The 24,830-nt window shown below is 41.4% G+C and overlaps 3 protein-coding genes across 4 annotated transcripts; 2 read left to right on the top strand and 1 right to left on the bottom strand.

Annotated features, from left to right (window-relative positions):
• Positions 1 to 918: 918 nt before the first annotated feature.
• LOC308381692 (hereditary hemochromatosis protein-like) lies at positions 919 to 6,654 on the top strand (the record flags this gene model as incomplete). Its single annotated transcript, XM_080859280.1, has 6 exons — positions 919 to 936; positions 1,740 to 1,791; positions 1,879 to 2,130; positions 2,393 to 2,665; positions 3,753 to 3,821; positions 6,350 to 6,654. 6 exons carry the CDS (start codon positions 919 to 921, stop codon positions 6,652 to 6,654), a joined length of 969 nt encoding a protein of 322 aa, XP_080715406.1.
• Positions 6,655 to 13,063: 6,409 nt separating this feature from the next.
• Positions 13,064 to 17,189, bottom strand: armc6 (armadillo repeat containing 6). 2 transcript variants are annotated; one of them, XM_080859328.1, is made up of 8 exons: positions 17,095 to 17,189; positions 16,749 to 16,922; positions 16,567 to 16,649; positions 15,789 to 16,365; positions 14,955 to 15,100; positions 14,598 to 14,729; positions 13,966 to 14,103; positions 13,064 to 13,746 (listed from the first exon to the last, which is right to left on the bottom strand). In XM_080859328.1, exons 2-8 carry the CDS (start codon positions 16,867 to 16,869, stop codon positions 13,534 to 13,536), a joined length of 1,410 nt encoding a protein of 469 aa, XP_080715454.1. In that variant the 5' UTR covers positions 16,870 to 16,922; positions 17,095 to 17,189; the 3' UTR covers positions 13,064 to 13,533. The 2 variants fall into 2 exon arrangements, with proteins under 2 accessions (XP_080715454.1, XP_080715455.1); XM_080859329.1 differs by having other exon boundaries at positions 13,972 to 14,103.
• A 670-nt stretch (positions 17,190 to 17,859) lies between these two features.
• On the top strand, positions 17,860 to 23,869 carry LOC308381754 (flavin reductase (NADPH)-like). The gene is made up of 4 exons (XM_080859330.1): positions 17,860 to 18,115; positions 20,867 to 21,068; positions 21,839 to 22,003; positions 23,120 to 23,869. The coding sequence occupies exons 1-4, from the start codon at positions 17,981 to 17,983 to the stop codon at positions 23,275 to 23,277; spliced, it is 660 nt and encodes a 219-aa protein (XP_080715456.1). The 5' UTR covers positions 17,860 to 17,980; the 3' UTR covers positions 23,278 to 23,869.
• Positions 23,870 to 24,830: the final 961 nt, after the last annotated feature.

Below are 24,830 nucleotides of genomic sequence, written 5' to 3'. Positions count from 1 at the left end.
TTATGACACATACAACACAGTCTGTTATTAAAAATCAGTCAATGTTCAAAATAAGTTGATGGTCTGCATTTATTCTGTGAAATGCACCTTAATGAGATTTAGGGAAACACTTTCTTCATGTCACGGCCGAGAAGCTATATGACCACATAGCCCACCACCAGAGAGCAGTGAGAAGTGAAGCAGAGTGAGAAATTGAGAAGAATGGACCTTTATGCTGCATGACTTACCTCAGATATCCTGTGACTTCAAGTGTCAGTCAAGACAACTTCATTTCTGTGGCATTTTCCAGTCAACCAGTGTTGTGCACATGCTGTCTACAAAGTGCTCAACAAAGTAGATTAAAAAATTCTGAGGCAATAAATACTAATAAATACTCAAATTCAAGAGAATGCATAAAATAAACCAGCAAATAATATAATAATGATGTGGAGTACAAGTATACATTTTGACCTGTAAGTAACTGACGAACAACACGTAAAATGGTAAATGCTATGCTGAAGGTGTATGGTGAGTGTGAAATGGAGAGTAAAAAAAAACTAAAAGAAGCTCGCTCAGCTGTTTAGAAATCATATTTCTAGCTTGAGCAGTGTCCGTGTAGTGCAGTGATGCTCTCTTACCACAAGATGGACCTCTTGTGACTATAAATCAGTATTATAATGATACCCTAGAATAATACATTCCACAGTTTGATGAACTGAGCAGGGTGGTTCCATTTTCCTCCAGCTGACTGTGAAAGGATGGTCACAAATGATGAGGTCGCTTGTGATGAACACAGTGAGGGCGGGGTCAGTACCCCAAATTTGAATAGTTAGAACCTACTTATTCAGTTACAGTAAAATACACCGTCTAGGCTACTTCCGTAACGGCAACATTTCTCTCTCTCCCCATTTGCCAAAACTCGCCAGAAGTGTCCGCACGATGTATGCCAAGATATTGGTAAGAGAAAAACGTTATCATTATAACTATAGGCTACTGGATGGAAATAACAGACATCGCAGGCAATTCCGCGTAGTGTACAAGCCTAATCCGGCTTGCCTATTTAACATGCGCCTATTTAGAAGGTAACAATAGTCTATTGCGAATCCAAAAGTATGTAGATTTTGTTCTTTTTATGGCTAACAGAAGCTGGTCCAAATTATCTGAGAGATACATGCTGTATTCGCCTGAAGATAAAGATGCTTGGTTTAAAAATCTACACTGTAGGATACAAAGCAAGAATTATGTAAACAATCTAAACACAGAATTATCAAACAATATTACTTTTCGTCATGTCAAGGGGTTTTGCAGCTGAAGCAAAGAAGGATAACATGCACTTTCATTATTGATCTAAACAGATTTCTTTTTCATCCGTCTAATGATGTCCCAGGGGATTTGGTCTATCAAGCTATTATCACTATAACCACAGCCACACCCTCCCCAGACCCGCATATGTCTGCCCCTTCTCTAAGAACTATAGGAACTTACATATGTCTGCCCCTTCTCTAAGAGCTACATGAACACCTAATGTAATCAGGTTGAATTTACATGATGCCATCATGTCATGTTTTTAATTGGATTTAAAGAATTTAATATCAATACTGTTAAATATTGGTCCAAGTAAACGTGCGTATTTGATGAATCCCATCAAGTCTATTGAAAATCTAGGGTTAGATCACCCACTGGGGACACACATTTTAACAGTGCATAGTTTTCTGAACACCTGGCCAAAATGTTGTATTGTGTCACTTTAAAATGAACAGGTTCACATCTTCCTATTTCTGACCCTTGTTTTGGCTGAAGAGGCTTACTCTGGTAAGTAACATAACCCTTTCTCATTGAAAAATATTCAATTAGTCGGCCCACCATTGTAACACTTGTTACCTCGTGTCACAAATTTAGGAAACCACAGTTTAATCATCTATGTTACGTTTGCACCGGGACATGGATATTTACCAATATACAGTTCTTATGGACTACTCGACGACTACAGAGTCTTCAGCTATGACAGCACTAAAGGGGACATCTCCAGTCCCTACAGGGACCAGGCCTCTCTTTCAACTGTGTGGAGGGACCTTCAACACTGCGCTGCCTTTAAGATAGACTACTTTAATCACTTCATGAGGCAAGCGAACGGATCCATTGGAATACATGGTAGGCTGTGATATGGATAATGCCATTTTGAGCTTTTTAATGGATTATTTGTGTGAAGGGATAAAAGTGGAATGATTCTGTTTACTAGTCATTTTCAATCATACCTGATTTGTCTTTCCCTTTATTTGAACCCAAGATGTTTTAAGCAGGACTGCCAGTTGTTTTATTGCAGTATTCTTGTGGCCTTTCATGATTAGATAGTATTCAGCATTTTTCGTAATTTTTTGAATATGTGTTTCTGTATTTATCATGTACGTTTCAGGTCCAATTCTTCAGCTGATGTATGGTTGTGAATTGAGCCAAGATAACAAAATGAAAGGAGTGTACGAGTTCTCTGTCAATGGGGAATACACCCTGTCATTGGACAATGACGATACACACTGGACCACACACCTTCCACAAGCAAGAGACATCAAGAAGATCCTCGACGGATTTATACTGTGGAACAAGAGTAACCAAATATACATGCAACGTGACTGTGTTCCACGTCTGAAAAAGTTTTACACGCACAGTGTCACGACTATTCACCGCCAAGGTAAAGTATGTGAAAAAGTTTCTGATAACAGCGCCAGCATACTGGCATTACGTACAAACTACTTATTATAGATAATGTTTCAGCAGGACACCTTTAAAGCACTCAACATGTCTCAGTGCTTTAACAGAGGCCGGTGAAGTTTTAATAGGAGTTAAAGAGACAGTGTGCAGCAATCTGTCACACTTTGAAGTACGATTTTATTGGCAATTAGTATTGTTATAATCTTTAAATTAATTGTAATGGTATATGGTCACTTGAAGGACCAAGAAGCTGCCTAGGCGATGTACTGTCCCGAGTCAGACCACCCCTACAAAAATGTAAAAACAAAGCTTTCACAGCACGAGCATCGCCAACTATATCGCCAAAAGACATGAGGGTGCCAGCTGTGTTATTGGTGCTTGTGAGTCTTTTGATTTGTAGATATAGATTTAGGTTTTTAGATATAGATTTAGGTTTTTAGATACTGCTACTTTTCGACCAAATCTCATCACTGCTTCTCCAAATGGGTAATAACCACTTTTTCAATTTTACTTTCTCCCTCATAATTTTAAATTCTCACTTAATTTAGTAAGTGATGCCTATTTATGAGTAGTCATGTCACTCATGGTACCTTATATCTTTAACAATGATAGCTGCTTCCATGCTATGTTTGTGGTCACCAGTGCTGTGAAATGTTCCATTGAAACGTGACACCAGTTTTTTCTTTCAGTTCTTTATACCTTGACCTAGAGTGCACTTCTAAAAACGTGTTAAACTGGATAACTACATAGAAGATGCATTTTAGTGGAATAGAGTTGAGGGGTGGACAAGTAATGCTTTTTCTTTTTGGTTCCTCTTTTTGGTTCCTTCCTGTGCATAAGTGTTTCCGAGGCCAGTACAGCAAATGTAGCTCTTTTTCGTCTCTTTCCATTTAAACACGACACATTACCTAAATTCATAAAAGAGCATTTCTCTTAAATGGTCAATTTCTACCAGGTTATGAAAAAATTAAAATTTTAGCCAGAAGTATGAATAGCAGTCTTACACCAGAAGTATGAAAAACAGTCTTACACAAAGGGAGAATTATGAATGTGGTCACATTTATCAGGGGAAGTCTCACTTATTGTGCCATACACTGTCATCGCCCCCAGCGCTGAGGGCCCAGACACGCTAACTTGTTTTACCCAAAGGACATCAGGGTTGAGTGATGAATGTGGTTAAGAATTGAAAGAGTATGCTGTTTTTGGCGGATCCACGATGAAACGCCAAAGTTGTCTCCTTGGTTCAAATTATCTGGCAGAGAATAGGAACCTTGGGAAGGCAGCTTAGCGAAAATAATCAGTTTATTCTGAAGCGTAGCACAGTAACCTCGGATAGCATAGTCACATCCTTCTCCGAAACCCTTCAATATTCTTACAGAAATTAACATATTAACACAATGGCATAATTGAATTATCCACAGGTATCCATCTGGAGAAAATGTTGGGGTGTGGGCTATTCGGGACCTTTTGGCAAGGGGGGGTTTAATTAAGAATGTGGGGGCTATCTGATGTTAGCCTGACGATGTCATACTCATAATTCTAGTCAGAACTTCCAGACCAAAAAATCTTGTGGGCGGGGTTTGGTGTGGTATCCAGGCTATCTGATGTGTGTTTGATGTCACTCTTTAGAGCAGTGGTCACCAACCTTTTAAAGCCCAAGATCCCTGACCTCTGCCTTGGTGACAGGTGAGATCTACCTATTGAGGCGTTGAGAGAAAAAGACTCTCCAGACTGTACTTACAACTTGAGGCTTTTTATTTGGCCTAATTGTAATTGAATTAAATCAAACACTTTTGTCCAGCTTTCAAATGAATGTGACCAAGAACCAATAAATTACTTCATTTCAGTGCAACATAAAAAGGAAATTATTTGTTAACCGCACACAATATGAGCAAGAAAAAACACATCTGCAATGAGCAGGCTGGATGAAGTACCAATATAAACCGTTGTATTTATCAACTAGAGTTAAAACACAAAACTGACAAAATTCTCAGTCAGTGCAACCAACCAAAGTGCAACCAACCAAAGTGCAGTTCAGCTCTGTGTCCCATCACATGAGTGTTGTGGTGCCGCTCCAAATTCCCTCGCTTGCAAGGTCTGTGACTGGTGGCACAATATACACACACACTTGTCTTTTACTAAGGATAAATACAAATAAATTCCTCCTCCCATTCTGGATGGAAATGGTAGGTTTTCTCCTTCTTTCATCAGGCATAATAGGCATTCTTATAGACATTCTTGAAAGCAGTTAAGAAGATAGGAAGACATCTCTTCTGAGCTCCACGTATGTGGTTTTCGGGACACATTTTGCATTCATGAAAGTTTTCTCATCTGGGATTCGTTCTGAACTTAGACCAGAATTTCAGTCGTTAATCGGCCAGAGTTTTCTTAAATGCAATTCCTCAAAAGTTCCTCCAGTCTGAAGTTGCTTTCTCATTGCCTGTGGAGTATGTCGATTGTGCACACGTCTCTTCAGTTGCATTCCCTTATAAGGAGCTGACAGGGCGTGTCTGTATTCAGATCCAGGTGCATGAGAGCGCACGTTCAATTTAAGAATCCTCATTCGGGGAAGCACAGCTGAGAACACTTTGGCCGGGTAAGAACCCATTTTCAGGCGCTCATGAATCAGGCGGAGATCTTTTCTGATGTTGGACTTCTGAAGTCTGTAAGAAACCATTTTAGAAGACACAATGTGTTTCTGAATTTATTTTTGTTTTATTTTATCTCCGAGATCGACCCGATCGCGATCGACGGGTTGGCGACCACTGCTTCAGAGGATGTGGACGATATGTCTGCTTGGGGGGAGTTTGAGGTGGTGTGTGGGACTGGGGGTCAAGGTCTGTGAATGTGGAGGCAGGAGAGGAAATGCCAGGCAGAGGGGTCTGGTTGAAATGCTAATACGTCTGGCTCCAACCATCTGGTGTGGCTGAAGCTGAAAGGGTGGGGGGTTTATTAATATTGTATTAATATGTGAAATACACCAAAACACCAAACAGTATGAATAGCAGTCTACACCAAAGGAGAATGATGAATATGGAGAAGTATGTAAAGCAGTCTTTCACCAAGGGAAAATGATGCATGAGTATGTAAAACAGTCTTACACAAATGGAGAATGATGAATGTGGTCACGTATATCAGGGGAAGTCCCACTTATTGTGTCATTGATAGAAAAGTTGAACTATGTTGTAATTATGTATGATCTAAAGAATGCTTGTGTAAGAGACACAAGTGAAATGCTGAAAGAATGTGTTCTGTGAAATTCTCTTGCTGCAATAAACACGTCCTGTTTTCATGTTTCTGCACAAGATATTCTTAGCTAAAGGCCAGTTGCGGTTGCGGTTCTGCAAATCGATATTTTGCACGCAATTTGCAGAAGGGACACCACCCTGAACAGAATGTACAGAATATGAACATGCCCACATAAGCTTATGTGAGCACTTGTTTAAAAGCTGGCTGTGCACAGCTATACTTTGGAGTTATGTGTATGATCTTGTTCGTGTCATATCTCCCCTTTCACAAAAGATAAAGCGACAACAAATTCTGATCGCTGGTCTCTGTCTCATTAATGTTAACGCCTAAATATTAATTTATCTAACAGTCATGCACTTTATGATTTCCACAGTTTCTCCAGTGGTAGTCATCGCCTCCAGTGCTGAAGGCCCAGACATGCTCACTTGCATGGTCACCGGGTTTTACCCAAAGGACATCACGGTTGAGTGGGCCCTGGATGGAGAGCCTGTTTCCTTTAACGTGCTGTCCACGGACGTCTTGCCCAATCACGACTTGACCTACCAGATACGCAAAACTCTCACAGTCTCAGCTCCGGAAGGCAATTACTCCTGCAAAGTCGAACACCGCAGTCTACCCCAGCCTTTGGTCATCTACTGGGGTACGTTGGGGTCGCATAAAGCTGGAAATGCTTCTACAATAATCACTATCCATGTTTTTGTCAAGACGCATTACTGTTAGCACAATTGGTAGAGCAAGGTGGCTGACTGGCTGACCACTCCAAGTTCATGGGTTCAGTTCCCGGGTGACACACATAGTGATCGTAATGTATGGCTGTACTGTACTTCAAGTCACTTTGGATAAAAGTATCTGTTATAATGAGTATTTCTTTAATGTCAGAATAATATGTTTGTGTCAGGCATTACCTTTTTGTTCAGATCACCTGGAACACCTGTGTAAACAATACAAATATAAGAGGAGGAAGGCCTAGCGGGTCTTCATCAACATCCTTTTATTATTATTTTTTTTACAGATGGGCCTCAGAAAGAGACACTTCCCTTGCATCCAGGGGCCATCGCAGCATCAGGTCTGTTCGCCTTGGTGTTGGTAATAATATTTGTGTGGAAAATGTCTGCATGGATGCATTGTTTTGGTAGTTGAAATGCTTCCTCTGATCTTCATATGAATGCACTTTTATTTAAGCAATAATATGTAACCAGGGTTTATGACAGTGAATGAGAGAAGACACGACGTGTGAGCAGCTACTGTGATTACTGACTCCACATGCAGGGAATGTAGATCAGGGACCAGAGGTGGAGGGAAACGATGGAATGAAGCACATAGATGACTGTTATTGTATCGTGCCACCCTTGCTATCCTGACTAACATTCCATCTCTTTCTTTATCATATTATGCTAATAACGTGGCTATATAACCTACTGTTAATTGTTTACCCAAATGTATCTCTTTATCTGTTATCTGTTTATCCAATTGATGTAAACAAACCAACATTTTTCTCACTGATAGTGTTATGTTAGCTCACAAATGTTAATGGTTGTGGTGTAGTGAATGTGACATACATAATTCACCTTTGTTGTAGTGTGGTTCTACACACCGTTGTCATACCGTTATTTAATGAATGTATAATGCAAGTATGACTGACTGTTCCGGGATCGTGGTCCCTATAAATATCCAATGTTGACGATGACGTTGCTTGTTTGGTCACGGTTCAACGCCATCTTGTTTATCGGTTTTATGTCTGTGAAAATTAAACGAGTCACACACTTGTGCACTCAACGTGAGAGGTTGCCTTTGCTGTATTAATGCAAATTCCACAGTGGAAACATTGCTATGTTATATCCATCATATCCATCCAAGTACAACTATTGGCAGCAGAACTCTATCCACTCAATTCCCCTCCTAGTCTAGACTGTCTCCGCTGTGGGATGCTGCTGTAGTCTCTCCACCTACATGTAGAAACCCCTCGGCCTACGCCCACCCACCACACTGTCATGCCACCATCAACATAGTTTTCTGTTCCATTTCTCTACGTACCCCTTAAAATGAATAGTAACCGTATGAGCCCACTGTAGCCACCAAGCTGTTCTATAATACTATAATGGTCTCTCCCTACCTTATCCTATATCAATGTTGTATGCATCATGTATTTGTATGTACTGTGTACATTTCCCACATGTATGCTAGCTTGCTCATCCTGATACGTGTATGTAAGTAAGTCATCTGCCATGGTTCTGATTGTCTCCCCTGCCCATCTCCTATCTACCCTGTTTATTGGCTCCAAGCAGATGTTCCGGGGTTCTGCTCAAGGTTTCTTTCTGTTAATAGGGAGTTTTTCTTTGCTCCTGTCGCCATTCTGCTCGCTCTAAGGGGGTTCAGGCCCTGGGCTCTGGAATGCAGTTAGAGACAATTTTTATTCTTTTAGCGCTGAGTAAATAGAATTGTATTGAATTGAATAAAAATCTCTTGAACAGTTATTTTGCGTGCACTGACTAATATCCTAAGATGAGAACGGTGAGGGTTGTAAAGAGATGGGTTCTGAAACACTGTTAATAACTTAATGTATGTATTTATCTAGTGCCTTGTAATAATAATTATGAAGTGCCTTGTAATAATAATTGAATAATTAGCAAGTGCCAGAGAGTTGGCCAAAATGCTTTAGGATGTCCAGAACTATCGGGAGAAATGTGGATGGATTTGATACATAGAGAAGTAAATCATCTGCGTACAGTGACAACTTGTGTACTGATCCAGACTTTGAAGTCTAAGAAGAGAGTTACAACTTCACAATAAACTCTTGAATTCAGGTGCAGGGAAAATGAAGATTTGCCTCCCCCTAGTGATTCATGTGTGCAACAGCAGCTGTAACACCAGACATGTCATAAGTGTAATTAGAATCAGTGGTGAGCTACCCCCGTGTCCTCCTGCCGTAAGCTGGGGCACCCTCGCTCACCATGAGGGGGGAAGGAAGGGAAAGGGGGGAAGAAGGAAAGAGCGGAAAGAGAGAAAAAAGGGAAAAGGAGAGAAAAAAAAGAAGGAAGGGATTTTGTATGGCCTAATCCCTCATGACTAAAGTTTTTTTAATGTTGATGTGCGTCATAAATTATTTTTAAAACATTAAACTTCTGTTTTTATGTGGATTACTATGAGAGGAGATACAGTGATTTTACCTCTTTACATACAATTATGAATTTACATAACCCAGTCTCATCAGTAGAGGCTGGGACACCTGGCTGCAGCATGGTGGAAGCAGTCAGGGAGGAGCTTGGAGGCAGCAGCAGTCAGGGTCCCCCACCCACCAGTTCCTGCAACAGCCGCTCAATAAGCCTGATAGTGGCCTCCACGCTGCATGTCCTCCTGCAGCAGTACTGGCTCAACCCCCTCCTACTTATTCTCCTGTCCACCAGAAGATCAGTAAGGGCGAGCACACCTTCCTGCCTGAGCTGCTCCCTCTTCATCTGCCCCAACAGAGCGAGGTCCCCTGCATCCCACCCAAAGGTGCATGCAGACAGGCAGCCCATGAAGGTGTGGTAAAGAATTGGTGGTGGTGCCACTGACAGCCAGCCTCCTCATGAAGTGCAGGTGTACCTGGTCTGCAGCTTACTCACCCCCTCACTCACGCAACAGCCACAGTCCACGTATAGCTGGGTATAGACTGGGGGTGGAACAGCTGCTTGGTGGTACCGCTCCATAACTCCATCCTGTCCAGTCCCAGCCCCTCATGCACTGTCACGACACTGGTCAGGATCTAACCAACCTCGTTGCCACTGGAGGTCACCCAAAGAGCTGTCCCCCTGCCACGGCCAGTCAGCTCCTTTGTGATCTGAATTTTGATAACAGTGATGTTTAATTTGACTTACTTTGACAAGTTGTCGTTGCTTCAGCTTTCTTCAGCAGAGTGATGATGAGGAACGTCGTTCTGCGTAACTTGGTAACGTAACGTTACCAGTTCAAGCCAAGTTCTGGACAATGGAGAGAAGCGCCGCTATTGGCCAGGTCCTTTATTGTTCTGCAGTTGGATTGGATTAGGACATTTGACTGAGAATGGATTTGAAAAGCAAGGATTGGCCGACGAAACCTGAGCGGTCCTGATCCAAGACGCGCGGCCTTAGAAAAACTTTTACTTCAGGCAAACCTCTGACAGGAGATGGGACAAGTCACCAGAGACTCGCTGCATTTATTCACGCTAGTGTTCATCCATCAAAGGTAAGATATGTTGTTTGGGGTGAATTTAAAACTACAGGATACATTTACAGTTATATCGCCAGATATTTCCTGCTGAATGTCAAGCGTCTGTAATGTCATTTTGCCCCAGTCAACTTCTCAACTGCAGGCAATGCATCATCAGTTGATGGTAAACACACTGTTATCCTTTTTATGTAATCAAATGTGTTAATTTCAGTGACATCAAAATAATAACTGGTTTATTTACTTTCCCGTAGCTCCAGCCTAACCAGGTGTGTAGAGTTTAGCAGTGCACAAGAAGAGAGTGGATGGCCACTGAATTGTTCCAGGCCCAGGGTTAACTGGGGTGGCACAGGGGAACTACATACGGCTGGTGGACCTTAAGCAGCCAGGTGTCATCCTCCCTGCTGTGTATGATCCAGCTGTAATGGCTAAGTAGAAGTCTGCCTCCAAGAATACAGTACGTTGGCCAGCCACTCTCTGCTGGTCCACTGCTAAAGCAGGAGATGCCGCCAGACGACCACCAGGAACCTCCAGCAGCAATTGGCAAGTTAACATAAAGTTTTGGACGTACATTTTTGCATCATATCATAATGTTACAACATGAATAACTCAGGAACTATTATTGCTTTTTTGTGTTCCAGAACTCACATGCCCTGCATGCCCTGCCCTGCCCTGCCCTGCCCTGCCCTGCCCGGCCCTGCCCTGCCCTGCCCTGCCCTGCCCTGCATGCCCGGCCCTGCCCTGCCCTGCCCTGCCCTGCCCGGCCCTGCCCTGCCCTGCCCTGCCCTGCCCTGCCCGGCCCTGCCCTGCCCTGCCCTGCCCTGCCCGGCCCTGCCCTGCCCTGCCCCTGCGACCTTGTTCATCTTTAAAAACAAGCCACGGAATACTTCTGGAGACTCAGCAGCTGTGGCACTCTTTAACTGTGGTCAGGTTGGGGCCAGCTTTGTCAATCCACCTGCCCTGCTGTCCATACCTCTGCCACAAGACCCCAATAAGAAAATTGTGGAAGGCTTCTAACCAGCAGCACCAGCCAGAACAGAAGAGAAGACAGACCAACACCTGCTGTCTTGCCTGTGGACAGCCCAACTCTCAATATTTTATTTCTATATTGTGATCCAGAAAACTCACATACACTGCCCCTGCTGCTGAGGTCTTCTCCATGGCGAGAGTGCACATTCACATTTGTTGCATAGTACTCTCTTGTTTACAGTAATTTGTAGCAAAGGGATATGTTTATGATTGCAATTTTCATTTAGTCATTGTGAAAAGTTGTATTTGAATGCAGGCCTTAAATATTCACATTTCGGAAATGCTTATCTTTATGATTACAATCCACACTTTTACATTTGTATAAAACGTGCAGTTCTATTTTATACATATCATTTTATACAGATATTTTGTCAGATATAAATGTGACTTTCTTTAATCTGTGTGATTAAGACTAGTTAAACTGACCTCAATGCATCAGGCGACTGGCCGGCTTATGATTGCTATGGGTTCTTGTAAAAATGAGCCCAACTTCTGGCATAGAACTACCAGATAGTCTAACTAAGTAATGTCAAATTAAGCGCAAAATTTAAATCACTATCTAGGATAGCCAAGCTAACAATGCTAATAACTTCCTGAGAATATGTTGCTCTTGATGATAAAGTATACAGTTACAATAAAACGTTTAATCCTGTGAATAAGAGGTTGCCACCTGGACATGCAGATATAATTATGTTTCTCAGGGTAAAAAGTAATGTTCCCTGACCGGGAATCGAACCCGGGCCGCGGCGGTGAGAGCGCCGAATCCTAACCACTAGACTACCAGGGAGACATACGCTGTCAAAGAGCTCATGAATATTAAACAACACTCAATATATATGAGAGTTCGGTTATCACAAAGAAAAATGAATCCGACCCACCACCGTTCCACATTCAAAAGGTTAGCATTGTATGTAGCGGATCATTTCATCACACTTATGGCCCTTTATGAATGCAGCAAACTAATGTAAACAACAACAGCTTAATAATTAAGTCAACAGACAGTATTTCGTTTAAATGTGTGAGTGTAGTTGTATAAATATAAATTGTTTTAATTGTTTGTAAATTGACTGGTGGAGAGCATGCCAAGACACATGAAAGTTGTGATTTTAAATCAAGGTTATTCCACCAAATATTGATTTCTGAACTCTTCCTAAGTTAAAGCATTAGTATTGTGTAGTTTAAAAATGGATATGAGCTTGTTTTCTTTGCATTATTCGAGATCTGAAGACACTGCATCTTTTTTGCTATTTTGACCAATTGTCATTTTTCTGCAAATAAATGATCTAAATGACAACATTTTTATTTGAAATTTGGTAGGAATGTTGGCAGTAGGTTATAGAATAAAACTAAAATGTACATTTTACTTTAACACATACCAATAAATAGTAAAACCAGAGAAACTGATAATTTTGAAGTGGTCTCTTAATTTTTTCCGCGGCTGTATATAATATCCGAAAGTAATATCCCTTGTTATCTGGGTGGCCAAAGTTTTTTTTTTTTCACTTTTAAATCAAACCAGGAACATTGTTCATATATACACCATTTGACGCACTGGAGCCCCTGGGCTTAAACACTTTGGGCCAATGAAAACCCACTTCAGAATCACCAAATATGATGTCTGAAAGTTACATCACTTCTGACTTGTCTGGCCAAAAGTTCTCAAAGTGTATGACAATGCTCTTTTCAGTCGTAGCATTTCCCATCTTTATAAACCAAACTGCACAGCAGCTCTCTGTATCAAATAAAACACGGTGGTGTGTTAATACATATGCCCAGCATTGTGAATATGGTATGAGCAAAAGTAGACACTATACACAAGAGTGACCGATTTGTTTCAGATTAATACTAGTTCATTTTATTTAGAGTGAAACATACTGGGATTGATTATCTTGAGGTTGAGCTGATCATACAAGTTCACAAGCTAAAAGCTGCAGATTGTGAATCTAATTCAAGGCAGAAGCTGTCAAAATGGAAGAATGGATGAAAGTAAGTGCACTTTAAAAAACATAAAATATCTAAAAAAAAAAAAAAAACATATTTAAAGTTCTACGACTGGACAAGAATGTGTGCAGTGTTGCAGATTACAGGACTCATCATAAATAATTCACAAATAACACCTCAAATAATAAACCTAAAACACAAACATAAAAACGCCAGGGGTGTTTGGACACTTTCAACCTTTAAAGAAACAAACGAGATAAAAATGAAAACATCAAATGGAATTTCTCTTAACTGGTTACACTGGTAGATAAAGACTACACTGAGTGCTCTGAAGTCTGAGCCGCCAGTGTTAGACTTTAGTATGGTTTAACGGGATCCATTCAGCCGCTCTCAGACAGAGTTGTCTGTTCTCTCCATAGGACGTCCCTCAGATCCCCCCATTCATCAGTATGAGATTTCGCCTTTCTGACCCGTCCACCGCTCTCGCAGCTCAACCTTACAGCCGAGGTCTCTGAGGGCGGCCTTGCCCTCGTCTGTGAGGTCTTTGTGACTGGCAAGAGCTTGGAGAATCAGGGCTTCTGCACCCATCTCCAGGATTGGCTGGTTGTAGTCATCTGTGCGGGAAGCCAGGTTCCTCAACAGCATACATGACTGCTTCTGCACAATTCAACCAATCAAATTCTCATTATGTTAATGGCACAGGCACCAAAAGCCAAATACATATTAAGTTCAGTACATATACTAAACCACAGCACACCCCCTAATCTGTGCAGGGGTTACAAGTCTCCTGAAAAGGAGCTTCACTAGGTTAATCCAAGTGTTCTAAACACGCCATCCTAATGTGTACTTTGCGTTGATAAATGAAGACTAGCTCACCTGTACCATGAGTTCCGCTGGGTGGGCCTTCATCGCCTGAAGTGCTACGAGAGCACCCCCATTCTCCATTATCACTTTACAGTTGTTGGGTTTACGCAGCGCCAGAACACACATGGCTGCACAGCCCTGCTCACACACCTGTTTTAGTTGAACAACACAAAATAAGAACTGGATGCTCAGTCTGCTCAACGGTCTAAGGTAACAAGTCTGAAGTTCAGATACATATATTGAAAAGGTCAAGACCGTTATGACATGTGCAGTTTTGTGTGTGGGAAAGAAATCAACCTGTATGTTTATATAATGAGCTAATTTGATGAATAAAATGCAAAGTTTGAACCATTAGGTTGGGTAAACGGTGACGAAAAGAGTCCCCAGATACCTTCATGATGTGTTCAAAAAAAGACTTAGGTCTAATGTGCTATGAATGAAGGGATACAAATAGATCCTATGTTTATGTTCATATTATGTTTTATGTCAGGTTTGAATTCTAACGTGTATCACAACTTAATGTCCATGGGAAATTGTGGGTGCCGAGGCAAGACTATAGAAGTTTTTAATAGTGGTGACAGTTTAATATAGATTTTCCAAATCAATTTAAAATCATGTCTGAGATACAGTCTGACAACAAGTACCTTTGCATTTGACATATGTCTGTTCATTGCCATGACCATGAGCTCTATGCCTCCAGCATCTACAACACCATCCTTGACATCATCATTTCCTGCTATAGCTTTGATGGCACTCAGGACCTGCCTCACAAGAGCCTGTTAACAAATAGATAAAACGTTTAGAGCCAACACTACAAACACAAAAAGATACAAAATTAAGATATCCCATCAAGATCTCTTTGGTTTGGTTATGGTGATCACACAGACACACATGCATACAACCCAACACACACACACACACACACACACGTTAACTAGCATCTGCTCTGTTTATCGAAGTCAGAAGACCAAGGCATTCTGATACATCAGATAGGATATCACCTGGCGATCCAAGCATTCAGCCAGCATGGAGATCATAAACGTCAGGCCTCCCAGGTCCACTATGTCCTGACAGAACTCATTCCTCACAGCAAGCTTAGACAGCGTGGCACATACTTCGCTCAGGACTGAGATATTCTGAGGATGGGCTGCAAACAGAGTAAGAACAGCAACACATTTGGTACTATACGTCTACATTTATATTAATAAAACATTAGTATTTTTTCATTTCATTTATGAGTCCTTGGTTATCAAACTCATGACGCATAAGAACTATGCTCTACTGGTTGCAACCAGAAAAAGCATCACCCTGCTTATGCATTAAGCCATTTAATAGTTAGTAATGACTCATCCCTGGTTTTGCATCATGGTCTCAGTATGGATGTGATAATGCTGTCGGTAAACGATGGGTTGACTCAAAAACAATGGGTTATCAGATGTAATTCTAGAATATTGATTGGATAAGATTAGTTACCAGGCAGGTAGATTACCTGTGTTTGTGAAGTGTAACATACATCCTTTATCAGTTATTTACCTTAACGATATTTACTGCTACAGATTACACCCATCACAAGTGTAATTCAGTTGCTATTAAATGTTGAACAGCAGCGTTAAACGTGCCACCACATTAAAAGTTAGGCAAACGACGTTGTAGCTGGTATTAGCCAATCAAATACATGGGGGTTTTCCGTTCCTGCCTGGTAACTAATCTTAACCAATCAATATTCTAGAATTACATCCGTCAACCCATCGTTTTTGAGTCAACCCATCGTTTACCCACAAATGCTAATACAAGCAATTCAGTTCTAAAGGGCAGTTCCGAGTGTGTGGACATACCTTTAGCAGCCCCGAGCAGGACCTTCAAGCCACTGTGCTCCAGGACAATCATTTTGGCATGTTCATGAGCGTGTCCAAATGGCACACGGATATCATCGTCAAAGGTCATGTACCTGAGGGCAGCACAGGCCTCTCTCGCCACCTCAGGGTGCCCGGTGTGGTGTTGTATTGCCCCACTGAGCAATGCCAACATGCCGGCCTTCACAAAGTCCTGGCGGTTCTGCTCGTGCTTCAGGCAGAAGTGGCGGACCGCGCGCAACGCCAGGCATGTGACAGTAGGGTCTTTGCCATGCACTTGCAGGACCTTTATCAGGAAGTTTCGCCCCTCCTCATCTAGTAGGTCTGGCTGCCCATCTGTCAGGGATGAAAGGGCAGAAATGGCGGACGACAGGGCAGCAACTTCATTGTCTAGAGACTTCTGGCAGCAGGAGAGGATTGTAGGATAGGCGTCCTTCTGGGCTGCCAAGTGCCTTTGGGCGAATTCGAGAGAGCACTGCTCAGCAAAGCGCTTTAGGTCATCTGTGATGTCAGCTTGCTGTGAAGGTGTGAGGGCTGCAATTCTGAGCTTTTCCAGGACCTTTACAGAGAAAATTCATGTCATAAAATGCATAGAGATAGTCATAAGGTTCTTTAAATAAATGGAGGACACAGTATTGGCAATTATGATATTTTTTCGCTGATGATATTTACGTCGATTTCATATACATTTTAAAATAAATCAATTCACATATTCCAGATCATGAGCTCTCATTAATTTGATATTAACGCTAATACGAACCTGAAGAACCTCGTGCATCCGATCATCTGGTTTGTCATCGGAGGCTTTAGGTACCGCCTTCACGATGTAATTGAGGTCCACACCTTAAAACAACAGTTTCAATTGAAGGAGTGGACCAGGATTATTTTTCACAAACAAGGTTGATCGGGCTATCCTACATGGTTATGTTAAGATTCTTGTACCTTGGGACTTAAACTGCTCGATGGCCTCTGTCAACGCAGCTTCGTCGTCCATCTCGAAGTCCTCAATATTTTCCCTGACAACGGCGTCGAAAGTCTCTTGAGTTATCCTGCGTTTGTCCATCTTAGCTATTTGTAGCTGTTCAGTTGTGGAGATATAGACGAGCCAGCTCAAAACTGTGAAATCGATGGCACTAATTATAACACTGCTACAACAATACAAGGCCACATAACTCCGAATTTTAGCTTACGTTAAATTGTCATAGCAAACGTCAGCGACTTATGTTCACTACATGGTCCGTCTGGGATAATTCATTAATTGTCAGCTAACCTGTACTGCAATACTCACCACAATTCAATGTAGGTGTGTGGGGACCCGGGGTGGAGCTGCCTTGATGCACAATGCAACCGTGCGGCGAAAAGTGGGCTACGTTAAAAAGTACAGTTCGTGTTCAGAACCCCTGCGTACGTTTTACTACTATGTATCATTGGTGAATCGAAGCTACGCACGCATGTCCTGCACATAAATACAACCGACGTAAAAACAAATACTATGTAAGGTTCCTCTTTGCATTTCCTTGGATTCTTGACGTTCTGCGGGGTACTTCTAAACTCAAATGTTATCGTCAAAAAGAGAGGAAAAAACTCAATTTCGTCCTTATCAACTGTAGCATGTTCAACCCATCTGGTGGTGAAACAGACCAGGTGGTTGACACAAAGATTCGTTTTCTTGCCATGGCGTTATTAAATGGTCATGTGGCATATTTCACGATTGAATACAATGTAATTGGTTACTTTTTATGAAAGGGATTGAGCCTGAAATACAAAGCACCACAATAAGTTACTTGCCCTGTAGCCTGTTATTTTTCGGTGGTAACAGAAGGATAGTAGCGCACATATTTTACATGCACGCGCATTTTCATGAACATTATCAAATGCAGGGTCTCTCAGGCAGTTATTTGGGTGTTACCTTATCAATTAAAAAAAAAAAAAAACATCCATCCATCCATTCGCTCATCGGGAATTTGCTTTTTAAAACCGGAACGCCTTTAATACAAAATAGAGACGGACAGTCACTCCCACAACCATGTGCCTGTCGTTAAACGTTATCAACTCGGAAGTGGACCGCTGTCAAGGGAGCTACCTGAACTTCAAAGACTGATCTACGTGATACAATCATTAAAAACCTCCCAAATTCCTATTTGTAGCAGAACAAAGAAGTAATACATTTAAAGATGAAGATTGTCATATTGGGCGGCACTGGTCAGACGGGACAGCACCTAGTAAACCAAGCACTGCATCAAGGACACAGCGTCACAGCTGTGGTGAGGAACCCGGGCAAAATGACAGTCACCCATGAGAATCTGAAGGTAAGGAGTGTGTAAGGAGTTTTGGTCGAAAACTCATCTAACTTGCGAAAAAGCATGCAAAATCCTTACTAGGAGCAGCAAAGTCAGCATTGAAAAAACCTTGGGAGCTTAGGTTAACTCATGTCTTTAGATGATATTGTTGGTGATGCGTGCTATAAACGTTTTTGTTGTTATTTACCCGGACCTCATAACTGCGGATCGTTAGAACAACGGGTGTGTTTATTTGTCCTTCACATGACTATACTACGAACATTAATTTCCAGATGATACCAGTGCTAGTTGACAATAAAAACAAACATGTTTCAAAAAATGTCATTGTTGCTTACTGTCTCTTTAACACGTATCTTATATAGACGATTGTTTGGGTCCTGACCGTAGCTGAGATGCGCCACTGATGAAGCCTAATTTATACTTCTGCATCCCTCTCCGTCCTCGAAAAAAAAATGGGCGGGCGGGGGCAGGCGGTTGATTCAAAAAAAATTGAACGTACTGGTCGGGCTTGTATACTACTCCGACGGCTATGCGTCCTAAAGCCTATTCAACCTATTCAACGCCGGACCGCTGGGTGGGGTAACGACTGTTTGTCGAGCCCGTAGCTACCACATAACCTCTTTATTGGAAGTCATTGATTGTTTTTCCTCCCAACTGTCACTGACATGACACGGATGCTGCTTCAGGACCTGTCGGGCAGGTGCCGTCACATGGGCCTTGGAGACATGTAGCTCAGTTAACACTTGCATGTCTAATGCTATATATTCACTTGAGTAGGCAAATGTATCTCCATCGTGGTGGTCATTTTTTTGTAAGAAACATTGCGATTTATAACAAAACGATATGCTTATCTTACATACAATACAGAAACTATTATAAAACGATCCAATAAAATGAATACGTTCTTATTTTCTTTGGTATTTTTGTCACATTCATACTGCAATGATCGCTGGGTAACCTTTGAATAACTACAACGCTATGACAATGCACTCATTGGCCACGAGACGGTTGCCCTTGTCAAAAAGTGGTAACGTGAATGTGTCACTATGAAACAAAGCATGCACACTTCGAACAAAATTACCCCCCAAACTCTGAGGACAGGGCCAGAAAAATAAACCCACGGTATTCATCATACATCATACATCATGCAGTGTTATAGTTATATCAGACACACAGCAAGAACATGCATACCTCAACATACAGTTGTGGGACTGCGATTTCAACCATGAATATGTTGAAAAACACATACATTAGCACACTTACTAATGATCCTCTGCCAGGCTCTCACACACGAAAAGTTGATTCCAAAACGCTCGAATTTAAGACAGAGTGGACTGACAAGTAGGCTATGCATTTGTGCTGCTTGTGGGCAGGACAAAACCGATGTGTTTAATCTGCAACGAGACGGTTGCCCTTGTCAAAAGTGTTAGCGTGAAACGTCACTATAAAACAAAGCATGCACACTTCGAACAGAAATACCCGTAGAACTATGAAGTAAGGGGCAGAAAATTAAACCCACTGCAGTCTTCATACCAATCCACATGCAGTGTTATAGTTGTATCAGAAACACAACAAGAGAATGCATACACATACATGCCAATAAACATTATTCTGATTCTGATACCTCAACATACAGTTGTGAGACTGTGTGTGTGGTAGTCGTTTATTGTATAAATTCCTCCTCCCGGGAATTCTCACAACAGCGAATGATGGCAACTAACAGACAATGGTTGATGGTGGAGCTGGACTAGTTTGAGTTATAAGCAGAGGACGTGCTTGTAGCGATTTGAGCGACAACTACAACAACAACAGAACAGGAGACAGGTGGTACGTACGTTTACTAGATTTTCCGCTAAATCAAGCGTTAGCGTATTCACAATAACTCTCAAAAGTGTACTACTAATGTAGCTAGCCTCGCTGCTAATAAGTACAACGTTGTCGTGCCGATTATGCTCTCACACGCCACCCTCATTGAGGCAAAAGTAATGTTTGACTCAAATGTCTTTCACTGCCATTTTATGTAAAGTCAGTCATTCTAAATAGGTTCTACACATACATGAAATACATTTCCTATTTAATAGATGCAAAGTAATTATGCTGCCAGCATTACTCCGTAGCAAATTACGTTAGATGTCAGTTGAAGATGGTTGGAGAAGGCACTTTCAACACCGAGCCACCAGCCAAGAGACCAACAGTGGTCGGGAAAAATGTACTTTTCGAGGGTTTATATAAAATACGGTAGCCTAATGCTGCATGTTGTGCAGCTTTGTAGTTTACCAAAGTCGTACTAAAACATTTTGACAGAAAACAGGAAATGTGAGGTCCTGACATGTGCGAATCCGGAAATGATGTTGTTTGGAAATGATGTTGTAAACTGGCCAATCACAGCCAAGGGGGTCTCCGACTCTCTCCGTCTCTTTAAGAAAAGTTAGAAAAAAGCGTCTGTCTCCGACCAGCTCTCCGACGGCTCTCCGACGGGTCGGATGGGCGGCAACACCTAGCCCTAGATGTCTTATTTGGAGCAATGTAAATTGGGAAGAATTTGTGAACCTGTGTGTGAAGGTAATCTGTCCCCTGATTAACAACGACTTACATCTCATAACAGGCATTCATTAGGGTGTTTGTGCACAGTATGTGATGTCATCATTCTTCAAGTCAAGCTGGCTCTTCCCCATGGATGCAATCTTAGACCATATATTCCCCTTTGGCAAAGGTCTCTCTGTTTATTTCTTTGCATCATTATGTCTCATTCATCTCCAGGTCGTGGAGGGAAGCATCTTCTCTGAGGAAAGCCTAAAGCCACACTTCCAAGGCCATGATGCAGTGGTCTCCTGTCTCGGCTTCCCCACATCATTTTTCTCTGGAGTCACAGGCTACACCCAGTCAATGCAGGCCACCCTTAACGCCATGAGAGAGACCAAGATCAATCGTGTTGTCACCATGACGTCCTGGTATACTGCCCGTGAGTGATCTTTTCACCTACCTACTCATTAAACTTTATTGTTTCACATACTTGTTCAAACGGATAGTGGGCCCTAATTTCATTCATGGCAACAAGCAAAGTCTATTGTAACCTAAAGCTATTGTGTGGCATGTGGAAGGATTGCACTGACCCACCCATGTTTGCACGTATGGTTTTTGATAGATAGATAGATAGATAGATAGATAGATAGATAGATAGATAGATAGATAGATAGATAAATAAATACTTTATTAATCCCGTGGGGAAATTCTGGTTTTGCTCATGGTATTAAATTGGCATTTGCATTTTATTTTGGAAATGAATCTCTAGTTGTGACATTACTTAACCAATTATTTCTCTAGACTCTCCGTAAGCATTGGTAGGAAGAGAGTGGGTGTGATCTGCAGGTGTGAGAGTGGTAGATCCCAGTTTAGCTTAGACAGCTATCATGACTGTTTATTTGTGCCTTTCTAATTCTTTCTGACTTTCTTTTTTTTAACAGTGATTTGAATATGCTCCCAATTGATCATTTTTAAGAGCTGTTGATGAAGTTGAAAGGTTAAATGTTTCTTTTGAGTCATTCATTTATATACAGTATAGTACAGCATACTGTGCACCATGGCCCCATTCTGTACTGGAAGGGAACTTACTATGAACCTTACATGTAAAGCCATGAACATCAGTGTTGTTGCCTTAATGGTGTCCTTACTGTACCACTATTACATGTATGTGAATTTATCACAGCTTAGCTCTGTATGTTGGATTTGCAGCTGGATCTTCTAGCACTGGTCCATTTTTCATCCGCAACGTGTTGATCCCAATGATCCAGAGCGTGCTCACCAACATGTATGAGATGGAGAGCATTCTGAAGAAGAGTGAGGACATCAACTGGACAGTTGTGCGGCCTCCTGGGCTCAAGAATGCACCTGAAACAGGTAGGGTGGCTCAAGAATGCACCTGAAACAGGTAGGATGGCTCAATGTTGTTACAGTAGCAAAATGGCGTCTGCTCATGACTTATGATTAGAGGCAGTTTATCAAACAGACCAAACTCGAGGTTCAAGTTCAGAGTACTTTATTGTCATTGTCACAAAAACAATGAGACAGAGGAGGCAGCATCAGACAGCTAAAACACTTAAGTTGCTATGCACATTAACTGCCACATTTATTTTGTATTTTTTTTATTATTATTATTACTTTATTATTAATTATGAACTTTTCTGAATCGAGACAGAATCGTTTTAGAGAGAATCGAGAAAAATCGAATAATCGATTTTTTTCCCCCACCCCTAATGGGAGATCATGTAGGTTACTGTCTTACTACTGCACTTATCATTCCCCACAATTCCCTTCTCAATGATTAACCCACCATCGGATGCAATTCCCTCCTCTAGACTGCATTGGCATAGATGCCAGAAATTCTGCTTGGATTCCATGAAGATCATGTAGGTTTCTGTCTTGCTACCACACTTTGAACTGGGTTCAAATGAAAGCAGTAGTGGTGGTATTCTCCACTAATATGCTGTAATTGATATTGAAGGGATATTTAGTTATACCAGAGAGTAATCATTGTGGCTAAGTGAATTTCTCTGATGAACTGTAATGACCTCAGAGGAGTGAAATGCATTATTATCAGTGCCTAAAGGTTGAGTTTCACTTGATAACTAGGTTCTGAATATCTGTGTGACGTCCCTGGTGGTACAGTAGTTAGCATCACCCCCTTTCCAAACGTTTGACCCGGGGTCAATTCCCACCGATTGAAGGATAACTTTGCAAGTCACTTTGGTTAAAGCGTAAGCTTAATACCGGTCCTAATCTTATCGGCCGAGATGAGTGGACATCATGAGATGTAATTCATAGTGATCTACATATCCCACCCAACTAACATGCTCAAAAGGTAGCAACATTGAATTCAATCTTTAAGATTCTTGGCTCAAAGGATCCTTTCCAAACATTTAAATCAATCTTGTCATTTTTAATCATGTCTATAAACTCCACTTACCATGAAAACGTGAAGGAGTTTTCCTCATCATTTTGTAATTGTTTCCCCAGATAAAGAGATCGTGGCTCATGAAGGGTACTTTGTCCCTGATGCCAATGGACTCCCCACTTCACAGACGGTTGCCAGGGGCGACGTCGCTCGCTTCATGCTGTCTCTGCTGGGCACCAGTACCTGGCTGAAGAAGGCCGTCGCAATCACCACCAAATGAACTTCCATCCATGTTGATGTTGCCCAGTGCCTCTCAGGGTTTGTTTACGAATCAGGCTGCAAACTTAAACCAAATCATTTGAACATTGTGATCTAAAATGAGAAGTAAACCCAATAGTCATGTCACAGGAACCTTCTGTCTAAAAGCTATTTCATTCATCAGGCTTAGTTCATAGAATTGTATTTACATTTTGTGCCTGGTTTGAAATAGTGCCAAGTTGATGTTATGGTCCCTCCCTGTATGAAAGTAAAATAAGTTGTATCTAATTTGAAATGTCACACATGAAGACCGTGCGTTTGGAGGAATTAGCCTGCAAAACTCTATACTCCCCTTATTCACTAATAAAGGCAGATTACAGGCTGTCACACTCTTATCACTTTTGTCCAGGATATGAGAGAAGATTGATTAATGATGTCTGAAATACCTGACCATCTTGTCTGAATTGGCATGGTCAGAAAATAATAAGGGCACAAATACTTTTGAAGGTTTCAATAATGCCATGGAAATATACAATATGTGGGCAAAGAAATAACTTTGGTATGGGAAAATGTACTGATCCATGTTTTGAAATAAAATTAATTTTCTACTTATACCACAAGCATATCACGTGTGGGCTTTCTGTTGGTTTGTTTGAACAAGTGTTTTTTTAGAGCCAAGACAAAAATACTTCTGTATAAAGAGGACAATCCTCGAACCTGAAACATGTGGTATGTATCTCACTACATTGTCTGGAGTGATGGAAATGAAAACAACTGACGGAACTGTTTTTGCTGCACAAAGTACTGTATGCGGCTATGTATAAAAATGTTTAATCCAGGTGAAAAATTGTCGTTGTAAAAGTTGCCATCTGTACTCATACTCAAGGTCATGTAGCAATGGAAGGAGTAAAGAAGCAAGTTATCTTTTGAGAACCTTATCTCAGAGAATCAGTGAACGTGAGGTATTACTAAAGGAGCAATATGTAGCTCGGAACCTCATTTCACAAAGATTGCCAGGTTGAGGACACTGATCCTACACAGTTGGGACAGTAAAGCGTCACATTTCTTTTCACAACAATTTCAGACGTTTAGGGACTGAAATCGTGAGGAAGCGTTTCAGGTGTTTCTTTGTCCCATTCTTCCTGCAAACAAGTCTTAAGATGTTCAACTGTACGGGGTCTTCGTTGTCGCATTTTGCATTTCAAAATGCGCCACACAAAAATCTTTATGTAGTTTTGGCCATTAATGGTGCCATCACAGAAGTGTAAGTAACCTTTGCTAAGGTCACTGACACAACCCCATACCATGTCAGACCCTGGATTTTGGACTTGTTGCTGGTAACAGTCTGGATGGTCATTTTCTTCTTTGGAACACATGCCACAGGGTATGAAATGCAATTACTGGAATTTTGAAATGACTTAAAATGCCCATCCCTACCAGTAGCTGTGATAAATTAGTGAAGGTTAGATAACCTTAGCTGAAGCTCTTTGCTACCTTTTCATCTGTCTATTATCTTTCAAATGCATCGCCAATAGTTCATTAACTTCCTTTATCAATGGTTCTGCTCCTGCAGCT

Source organism: Sprattus sprattus (genome assembly GCF_963457725.1).
Source record: "Sprattus sprattus genome assembly, chromosome: 20".
Taxonomy (NCBI): Eukaryota; Metazoa; Chordata; class Actinopteri; order Clupeiformes; family Clupeidae; genus Sprattus; species Sprattus sprattus.
Note: the sequence above shows the minus strand (reverse complement) of the source record. Positions and strands in the feature narration are given on the sequence as shown.